General features: G+C 39.1%; 1 protein-coding gene across 1 annotated transcript; it reads left to right on the plus strand.

Moving 5' to 3' along the window:
• The first annotated feature begins 7,237 nt into the window (after nt 1-7,237).
• Nucleotides 7,238-11,062, plus strand: LOC116731908 (elongation factor 1-alpha). The gene is made up of 8 exons (XM_032581799.1): nt 7,238-7,372; nt 8,146-8,300; nt 9,076-9,255; nt 9,331-9,627; nt 9,717-9,867; nt 9,950-10,206; nt 10,284-10,518; nt 10,616-11,062. Exons 2-8 carry the CDS (start codon nt 8,157-8,159, stop codon nt 10,735-10,737), a joined length of 1,386 nt encoding a protein of 461 aa, XP_032437690.1. The 5' UTR covers nt 7,238-7,372; nt 8,146-8,156; the 3' UTR covers nt 10,738-11,062.
• Nucleotides 11,063-11,105: the final 43 nt, after the last annotated feature.

Below are 11,105 nucleotides of genomic sequence, written 5' to 3' on the forward strand. Positions count from 1 at the left end.
AATTGCTGAAATTCTCTAAAATGTGTCTGGACGTTTCTTCAGAAATATTTCATGTACATATTTAAACATGTACATCATCTTTATACTTTAAGTTTCAGTTGTTTAATTCTGACTGTAACTTTTTTATAATTCATACAGCTTGAAGGTAAATGTTCATATTAGCCTGTTTTTATATTAAAAAATGTATAGTTTATATAGACGTCCTTCCTCCAGAGGCTTCAGGGGAGCAGTTACTGTTAACAACCACTAGGTGGCGCAACACAATAAACATCAGTTTCTGTTGTATCACAATATTATTATTATTATTTGTGCAAATTGATAGCAAAAATAATTCTTATTTGAAGGTTCTGAAACGATCAGATCTTGTATTTCTGTTTTTGATTATTTGGCAGGAAATAAATTTCTTGATGACATATTTTACTAATTAGTTAAGGCAGTTTCCATCATATAAATAGTATAAAAAGATTTGGGCTTGCAATGCTAAAAGCTGCTCACAAGAGCTTCAATATTTTAAGTATATTACTGATTAAGTAGTTCATTGTTATTTTTAAGTTTAAAAAAAGGTGCAAAAACATAAAATGAAGCCCAAATTATCTACTACTATATAAATAATTTTAAATATAAATTTGATTTTACTCTAAATTCTTACCTTGAAAACTTTGCATCAGAAAACAAGTAAAACACACAAACTTTTCAGATTATTTTTCTTTAAGAATAAACAGTATCCTGGATAAACAGGATGTTTTGTTTCTTAATGAAGGAACTTCGTCTCAGCATGAAGATTATTTTATTATATATGAAGTTATGAGTTAAAGGAGTAACAATAAAGCTTAAGATAAAATAGAGGAGTTAACTCTTCTTATCACTTATCTCTTCACATTGAATCACCTGAACTTTGTGAGGTTTCAGCTTTAAAGCAAAATGTCATATTTTTGTTTGAGTGCCTCCAGAAAACACATAATACCTTTAAACTCTTCAGCTTCAACAGACGACATTTATAAAAGATTATTTAAAACCTAAGGCAAAAAAAGGTTGAGTTTGCGAAACGTATCTAGATTAATTTTTTTATTACCAGTTACAACATTTCCTTTTAAATACACCCAATTTTAAAGCCATTTACGTACATTTTAATAATTTTTTATTGTTAAATGAATATAACTTGTTCCTGGACTGATGCCGGACTCGCAGTGGGGTCAATAAAAGCCCTTTGACCTGTGGGTCACCGCCAGGTGTTCGGCGGTTTCAGTTCACCGCTAGAACTTGCATCAGTCGCCTCACGGAGTCACCCGGATGTTGATGACGTCAGCAGTTCGACGAGAACACAGCGGTGCAACATGAAATGCCGTCCTACCGACACAGCGGTACCTAGCACGCTTTAAGGAGGAATTTTAACGAAAATATTTCAATTTTGGCTCCTAAATTTGCTTTAAAAATTAAATATTTATTAACAGACGCCTTTATTGAACTTTATCCGTGCTTATTTCGTTAAAAGAAAGAATCAGTGGAGCATGTTGCTACATTCACACAAAAGTAGTGATAATTCTCACCAGTTTTGGAAATTAATCAGCACGTTTTATAATCTTCTCGTGTGATTTGTTCAGGTGTTTTTATCCTTGCTCTTCTTCTGTAGTAACTGGAGCACAGTAATAATAACTTGCTTGAAAATCTGACCTATATTTAACTCCAGTAATTTCAATATTTAAGTTTTGTGATGTCACTGGAGATATTTTTGATTTGTACTTCTAACCTAATCTAATAAAGTTTTTAAAGTAATCCATAAATTTAACTTAAAAAAAATAAATAAAATTACAGATAAACTAAAAAGCTTAACTTAAAAAAAGTCTTCAAAAACTCTTATAAACTACAAATAAAAATACATTTCCTTGTCAATTATTTAAAAAAAATAAAATTGACATCATCTAACATGTGGAATCATGATATGAATCAACTCCAAACCTTTTCAGACTGACTGAGAACTCTTCGTTGAGATAAATATCATCACAAATACCTGAACACGAAGTTAGTCAAGAAAACAAACTGTCCTTGAAATTGTTTTTTTCACTCCTAAGTTTGTCAGGTTGTTTTGTGTTTGTCTGTTTTGTGTTTATTTTGCTTTTACTCATTGTAAGCCTTCTGGGATCTGATAAATGAAGAACTGCTGGAATTCAGTGAAAATCTAAAGGGCTGTCTCAGCATCCTGGACCATGGATTATTGACTAGAGATGATCTTGTGAAGCTAATTTAATCACTTTTTCTTTCTGAATTTTGTAACGTTTCATACAGTCAAATATAACTAACTAGTAAAAATAAGAATTAGGCGCTAAAAGGAAAGTAGAAAAAAAGGAAACACCATAATCATCTTTTGCTGTAAGTTTTCAAGTAAAATGTGGAAATATTTGGAGTTTAGGAAACTTGTGTTTTATTTGATGAAACATTTCAACACATTTTCATTCACAGCTGAAGAGAAACACTGAACCAGAGTTCAGTCCAAGTGATTCCGACCAGAACCGGGGTTAACACTCAGAACAGTTGAGCTTTACAGCGGCACTCCTCTGGTTTACAGGACGATGCAGATCATGGCTTTGACATGTAAAAGGTCAAATGTGAGGTGAAGAGGAGAAGTGGCTCCTGCAGTGTGTTGCTAATGTGCATTATTTGCATCGACTGCCCCCTGCAGCTCTGCACATGTCACCATGCAGGCTGCTGACGCTGCAGCTCTCTGCACAGGAAAGACGCCGACGTCTCTGAACGCTGGCAGAAACCAGAACCAGTTTCCACTCAGGTAAACATCTACTACTGTTTACAAGAACATCCTAACTGGTTTTGTTTGATGCTGCAAAACTTTGCTTTGTATTTTCTTTCATTTATCTGAATTAAAAATTCAATTCAAAATACTTTACTGGTCCCAAAGGGGAATTAAATGTTGTTGTAGCTCACACTAATTCAAATTGTCAGAGTTGTTGCAGATAGTGATGATTAAGCTCAAGTATAAATGAAACATTTTTGTTTCAAAACAATCTTTACTATAAGGTTTGTTGATTCACTATGTATTTGTTGAAAATGTTCAGCAAATATTGAAGGTGGCATCCAGTAGAGGTGCAGTTTGTGTATTTGTTTCACCACAGTAAAATAAAAACAACTGCAAAAACACAACATTTTACAAAACATTTTGGTTTAGCTTCTAGTTCAAAGATCTTAGCACTTGAAAAAAAGACAACAAAAAAAGATGTAGCAGCTTATTTTAAGTAATTAATTAATTAATTAATTAATATTGATGAAAAAGTTATTATTCCACTGGCAGATTATTTCACTTATAGTGTGGGAAAAATAACCTTTTATAAGTGAAATAATCTGAAAGTGGTACTAGTATTTTTTCATCAATATTAAGGAATTATTGCTGCTATACTTGCTGAAATGTTACTTTTAATTTAGTTTCGTCTTATTTCAAGTGCACTGAGATATTTGCATTGGAAACTGGACCACTTGGTGGGATTTTGTGTCTTTGCTGGGCAGCCTGAACTGAAAATGGATGAGTCTGATAATTCAGCTCCCTGTTACCATGACGACCATCCAACATGACTCATCCCCGATGTGCCGCTGCGTCTTTTCACACCGTAACGCCTCCGTGTCTCTGCTCTGATCGCTCGGCCTCCTCCTCCTCCTCCTTCGTAGCAGCAGCAGCAGAGTTTTCGCCGCTGCAGTGGCATGATGGGAAGCCGCCATCACACCGGCGTCACGCCTCACCTGGAGAGAAACGACAGGCAGGCAGGAATCAGGAAATACTCAACATCCCTCCATTTATTCTCTAGAGATGGTTTGAGCTGTGGGGAGAAGAAGAGTACCCTGAGAGAACAATTTATCACCCATTATTGACAGAAAATAAATAGATTGTGTTTCATTTCTTATGTTCATGACAGAATAAATAACCAGGTGAGTTTATAATGTCTTAAAATGAGACTAAAGCTACATTTACAGGCAGTTTAAAGCTCAAAAGAGTAAAATCCACCTAAATGTCAGTTGTGTTGTAACAATTTTTTTTTTACAATTTGAACATCATAATTACTGATTTACTGGTTTATAATTATGATACTGATTTACAGTTATGATTTCTGGATAAAGAATGCTGCTCACGCCTGTTCAGCTCTGATCAGTGACTCAACATGAATGCGGCACAGCAGAGCATGAATCCTGTGTATCCTGGGAGCAAAGGTTGGGAGATCTTTGCATGGTAGCTGATAAAACGTTCCTCCGTTCTGCTGGGAAACCGGGTCAAGTTTCCACCCTGAGCCTCCAGGATTCCTGCTCCACCCTGCTGGGCCTCAACAGGCTTTTATTGGTGCCAGTCAGAGTTTGGTACAAACTTCTGACATTTCCTTAACTAACTTTTTGGAAAAATGTACTTTTAGAGTATATTTACCAAAATTTGAACACAACTTTAGATTTCTGAATTGTGAATATGTTTTCAACCTTAAAGGGGCAGTATTATATGTTTTCCAGGCACACATTTATAGCATAATAAATATCAATGTTACCTTCAGTTGCTATGTGCAATATGGGCAACCGCCCAGGGCAGCATATTAAGAGGGGAGGCATGAGATCCCATCTAACGACTAGGACCGCCTATGATCAAATACGACATAAAAGAAATTTGACTTGACGCCTTGAAATTGGACATTTGTCTCTTTAAGAAGCTCCTGCTTTTTCTGGAGCTCCGCCTTCAGGAAGTTGTCACAACATGACTCCTTAATTAACCCTTTAACGACATTTTGACCAGCGGTGAACTGAGGACACATTTTGATATTTTTGACAGCTAACCTGACAACATTGTTTTGGATAAGGTTCCATTATTTACAGTAATTTCACCAATTTTACGTCAAAATGTTGCACTTACTGTGTTGTACAGTAATGTTATGGATTCTGTGTTTTCTTCTATCTCTTTTATCTACTTACATGCACAAGCTGCAGCTGACATAACCATGTTTATGTGTGACTGTCGCCAGTCATACATAAACAGACTGAAGCTGATTAGACTACCCTTTAGGGAGGGAACATTTTGATTAGAAGAATAAAGGTTAAACTCTACAATCTTTGCCTCACCTGGTTACCTCCACCAGGTGAGCTAAGTGACGCCCAGCGCTGGACGGTGAATGTAACTCTGTATCTGATCCATGACATGTATGGCTTGTAATTTTTCAGCCTGTTTTTATATTTAACCACATCTCATTATTTTGCAAGGTAATTTACTTTACAGCTACACCTGAATTTCCTCCCTGTGGGACAATAAAGAATATTTTTATTGTGTTGGGTTAACAGGAGGCGGGTGATTCCATTTTTATGTAGAGGACTTTCATCTGTAACTGAAACGGCTTTTTTGATTTTACGTTAAAACGTGTTTGAATATCTGAAACATTTCCTGATTCAAATTTTTAGATGAATTTCAAGTTTTCAAAGTTCAACAATGGTAAGAAACAACATTTCAACCTGAAAACCTGGTAGAGTTGGAACAAAGATTGTTCTGAATGACTGTTGGATGCTCCTGCTACCGCCTGGAACTCCTTCCTGACCCTCTGGGTGCTGGACTGTTTTGCTGAGGAGGTTTACTTTAGTTTGCTGCGAACGGAGCGGGAGAACCTGTTGACTGCACTTAGAATCAGGCCAGGCTGCATTTTTACACCCGTATTTTAAAAGATTGTTGCTCAACGCGGCGGGAGTGTTTTGTTCTCTTGATTAGAGGTGTCGCTCCTTACGTTTCCTTTCAGCCTTCCAGCCTGACGGGTTTGGTGCACCCAAGTTCAGCCTGTCTGGACTTGACCTTCAATGGACTGAAAGCAGCAGCAGCAGCAGAGTTAAACTGGTTTGCATGCTGAGCAGTTCAGTCCAGGTTTCAGCCCAACTTTCCTTCTGCAGAATCGCTTTTAATCACTTCAATCAGACCTTGAATATGCGTCTGCCGGCTCTTACAAAAGCGTCTGAAGAACAATAAAACTTTTTACGCTCTGTTTTCTCTCAGACTGTTTAAATGCAAATCTCTGTCCTCTGAATTAATCTGATGATTCAATCATTCCTCCCAGTGATACCAGTGGGGGTTGTGTGGTGGAAACCAGTCTGAAAGCTGTTAAATATTAAATGTTGCACTTAATCAGCCTTTATACCTGACTCATGATTATAATTGTTCCCAATAGTTCTGCGTCCCAGCAGAACAAAAACCCCCAACAACAAATAAATTCATTTTAAAAATAAACTTAATAAACAAATATTTTCTGTACTTAATTCATAAAATATTGTCCCTTTAGCTAAAACACAAATCAATACTTTTATGCTTTTTAAAAAAGAAAAAACATGTATTTTTCCTCTTTGTGTAACTTTACATAAACTTTGTATAAAACATGTTCTATTTTCAAGCAAAATGGACATATTAGTATTTGACATAGTTATATGGGTTGTTATTACAGTCATTTTAAAAAATTGATTACAGTTTTGGAACTGTTTGGGCAAAAAAATGTCTTCCTGGTTCTACTGCCAATCACAATAAAGTATTTTAATTGTTATTTTGATCATTGTTTGCTGTAATGTTGGTACTTTTGTTATATTTTGAGCTGGAGGAAAACTTCAAGTAACATATTTCTATATTTTAATAGTTTAAAAGCTGAAAACTGTAATAATTTTGTGTTGTATAGTCGTCAACATTTCACTCAAAAGTAAATTACTTTGACCTTTATATTGGAGCGTTACAAATATCTCTGTTAACATGAATTTAAACTCTTGTAATTTTATATAAAAAATTCTCAGTTGTGTAACTTTGCACGGATATGAAATAATTATTTTATTAACCAGACTGGGAGTATTTTTTTATTTTACATTTAATTATTCAGATAATTTCCAGGGTTTTGCATTTAATTTAATTTAATTTAATTGATTAGTAATAGACCAAAAACACCCACTTTTTAGAAAAGTTACTGTTCAATGCAAGTATTTTAAAATATTTTTCAGTAAAGTAGATATTTAAAAATATATAGATAAAATGCTGGGTTGCTTATTCTGTTTATACTGAAAGTGTGGATATATTTTAACTGCATACTTTCATCTTCAGGTGTCAGGAGTAAAGTGGACGTGTTGTTTTGTGTGTGAACTCCAATGCCAGCTGAGGAAACGCCACCACGCGTGTTTTAGTCTCCATCCGCCCAGCTTCTGACGTCATGACGTTTTTTACAGGAATACGCGTGATTTGCGGGGTTTTGCGAGGAGGGAGGATGACGGACCCTCCAGGCCGCCTCCCATGCAGTATAAAACCTCCCAGTCCGACTCCACACTTCCTCTTTCTGTTACCTGGCTAAGGGGCAGCAGCTTTGGCCGTGAAAACCCAGAAACACCGGTGAGTTCAGCTCTGATTCATTCATTTACCAGAAATCACGACGTAGGCCTCGAAGCGGCGTTTTACCCGCTAATGAGAAAACGTCCTCGGTTTGTTCCTAATCTAAGCATATCGGAACTTTACGTTTACTGTTATGTAACCTGTGTAGTTTTTCCACTTAGAATTGGATGTTAAACGTATGGAAAATGTTGTTTAACCGGGTTAAATATGACAGGAAGAATTTTTGTTTTCGTGAAGTTTAATAGTTTAGGATTAGAAAATGCGCTAAAAAGGGAGGGTATGTGGAGAAAATGAACAAAGGAGGCAGGGAAAATCCCACATCCGAGGATGCTTTGTTGGCATCTGGTCCCTCTCCTCCTGGGAACAACTGGTCGGGTTTCCCAGTAACAGGTGTGGGAGTCTGGACCAGGATGGACTCTGGATATTTGGAGGTCTTTGTAACTTTATCCGACGTGGCCCAGGCAGTAACACGTGTCTCAGGCTGGCCTGGGGCCCGCTGCGGCCTAGCAGTCTCCGCCTTTTAGCAAAGCAGTCGGCTAAAGAAAAATATCAACGTAATGTAGAAATGCGGTTTTGGAACGCGAAATTTCTCATGTTGACCCGATTTAAAGACTTTAATAACAGTACATACTCTTGAGTAATGACCGATTAAAACCGGCTTAAGCCTGTTTTGCTTCGACCGACGCCTCTATGTTGGCTCATTTATCTGTTAGCTTCCCTATTAAACCCTTTAAGCTAAAATGGCTAATGTGGTTTTTGCTTATTTTAAACAGAAACTAAAACAATGGGAAAGGAAAAGACCCACATCAACATCGTGGTCATTGGCCATGTCGACTCCGGCAAGTCCACCTCCACCGGCCACCTGATCTACAAATGCGGAGGAATCGACAAGAGAACCATCGAGAAGTTCGAGAAGGAAGCCGCTGAGGTGAGAGAAACTTTTATTTTCCTTAAATCCAACTTTTAAGGAGGTTTTAGACACGTCCAAGATGGCGGCGTCGGCATGCCCAACTGCCCGGCACGAGGGGTGTAGCTGTAGCTGTGTGCGCGCACGCGGGGTGGGGCCTGCCGGCGGCAACGGCTAGTGGTGACTGTGCATTTTATCCAGAGTAGGCCGCAGACCATTTAACGGAAACTGGATCTTATGAATTTGAAACTTAGAATTTATAAATACAAAAGTGCTCCAGTTTAAATTTAACAAAAAAAGCACATTTTTGTAGAAGTTCAGAACCCCATTTTTAAAACCCACATGCATAAACACTGAAACAGTTTCAGTTAGATGAACTGAATGACCTTTAAATGATCAATTTGTAAGCAAGTGTTTAAAAATTAGTTTTGTTTAAATAGTTCAGAATCAATTAATACTGTACCAACAGAGCTTAAAAATAATGAAGTTAAAGTAAAATGTACATGTATGTAAATAAGTATGCTTGTATAAACATTTACAAGATGTCAACTGTATACCAAATAAACGATTATCTGGAGATCAATTTAGAAAAGTTGCCTACTACCACTCAGCTCAAATAGTTTTGTAATACTTAAACAAGGCAAAAAGAATACTTCCCATCAAACTTATTGACACCATAATGGGTCTAGTAATTTACCTGTAAATAAGTTTTCTTAAATCCTTTAAATGCATTTTAATTTCCTTGACAAATATTTACTCTAATAATGAAGTTAAACCAACTTTTCTCTTTTGTAAGATGGGAAAAGGCTCCTTCAAGTACGCCTGGGTGTTGGACAAACTGAAGGCCGAGCGTGAGCGTGGTATCACCATCGACATCGCTCTGTGGAAGTTTGAGACCGGCAAGTACTACGTGACCATCATTGATGCTCCTGGACACAGGGACTTCATCAAGAACATGATCACTGGTACCTCCCAGGTAAGAACCCACAATACTAGATTGACTAGTTTAATTTTGGAATGTTTGAATCTAAAGTGACTCTTAAATCTCCAGGCTGACTGCGCCGTCCTGATCGTTGCTGCTGGTGTTGGTGAGTTTGAGGCTGGTATCTCCAAGAACGGTCAGACCCGTGAGCACGCCCTGCTGGCCTTCACCCTGGGTGTGAAGCAGCTCATCGTTGGTGTCAACAAGATGGACTCCACTGAGCCCCCTTACAGCCAGGCCCGTTTTGAGGAAATCCAAAAGGAAGTGAGCACCTACATCAAGAAGATCGGCTACAACCCTGCCGCTGTTGCCTTCGTCCCCATCTCTGGATGGCACGGAGACAACATGCTGGAGGCCAGTACCAAGGTGAGACCTCGGAACCAAATGGGAATCTGTTTTTTGGGGGGTTACTGAGGAAGAATACAAACTCTTTTCTTTTTTTTCTGTGATTGTAGATGAACTGGTTCAAAGGATGGAAGGTTGAGCGCAAGGATGGCAATGCCAACGGAACCACTCTCCTGGATGCCTTGGATGCCATCCTGCCACCTTCCCGTCCCACAGACAAGCCCCTTCGTCTGCCCCTGCAGGACGTCTACAAGATTGGCGGTAAGAAACCCTAAACAAAGTGTGTTTTGCATAATTTGAACTTACTGCAGTGCATTTGATATATATATTTTTTTCCCCCCAGGCATTGGAACTGTCCCAGTCGGTCGTGTTGAGACCGGTGTCCTGAAGCCCGGCATGGTCGTCACCTTCGCTCCCCCTAACCTGACCACTGAAGTGAAATCCGTGGAGATGCACCACGAGTCTCTAACTGAAGCCGTGCCCGGTGACAATGTTGGCTTCAACGTCAAGAACGTCTCAGTCAAGGAAATCCGTCGTGGATACGTCGCTGGAGACAGCAAGAACGACCCACCCAAGGCCGCCGACAGCTTCAATGCTCAGGTTGGTGCAGCTCACCTGATGAATAAACAAGACTCTGCTTTGGCGTTGTAGGTTTCTAACTCTGGACTCGTCCACAGGTCATCATCCTGAACCACCCAGGTCAGATCAACGAGGGTTATGCCCCCGTTCTGGACTGCCACACCGCTCACATTGCCTGCAAGTTCAAGGAGCTGATTGAGAAGATCGACCGTCGTTCCGGCAAGAAGCTTGAGGACAACCCCAAGTTCGTCAAGTCTGGTGACGCCGCCATCGTCAAGCTGATCCCCCAGAAGCCCATGGTGGTGGAGCCCTTCTCCAACTACCCTCCCCTTGGTAGGAACCTGCCTCTGTCTCATTCAAACCAGTTCTACAGTTAATGTAATATTAGTATATTGCAGTATTGTCTAACATCACCTACCCTGTGTTCCAGGTCGTTTTGCCGTGCGTGACATGAGGCAGACTGTGGCTGTCGGAGTCATCAAGGCCGTCGACACCAAGGAAGTTTCCGGAAAGACGACCAAGGCTGCAGAGAAGGCCCAGAAGAAGAAATGAATGGTCGTGCAGGACATCCAACATCAAGACGCGTGCCGGCAGCTGCGGGCCATCCCCTCCCCTGTCTCCTCGTACCACCCTGGGTCATCTTCTCCGAGGCACAGCTCTCTACTCAAGGACTGGCTTATGCTGATTAAAACCCATCGCAAAAGTTTCCGCAGGAAAAAAGAACTCTGGCATTGTCACCCAAGTCAAAAGACAGTGCCTCTTCTCAGTTCAGTTTGAGTTGGAAATGGTTTAGAACTGTATCTCAATGTTTAAAAAATGCCACAAATTAATTGGAAAGAAAGCTGCTGGTAACTAATAAATGTTTCTGAAAAAATTGCAATTGGCGTGTCTGGCATCCTTTAGCTGGGGGTGGATGGTTG

Source organism: Xiphophorus hellerii, chromosome 13 (genome assembly GCF_003331165.1).
Source record: "Xiphophorus hellerii strain 12219 chromosome 13, Xiphophorus_hellerii-4.1, whole genome shotgun sequence".
NCBI lineage: Eukaryota > Metazoa > Chordata > Actinopteri > Cyprinodontiformes > Poeciliidae > Xiphophorus > Xiphophorus hellerii.

Bases quoted from the DNA above. Each gene is read 5' to 3' on its own strand.
- LOC116731908 (XM_032581799.1), top strand. From the start codon at position 8,157: ATGGGAAAGGAAAAGACCCACATCAACATCGTGGTCATTGGCCATGTC. The intron at 10,207-10,283 runs GTTGGTGCAGCT...ACTCGTCCACAG, and splicing joins CCGACAGCTTCAATGCTCAG to GTCATCATCCTGAACCACCC. The intron at 10,519-10,615 runs GTAGGAACCTGC...CCTGTGTTCCAG, and splicing joins CTCCAACTACCCTCCCCTTG to GTCGTTTTGCCGTGCGTGAC.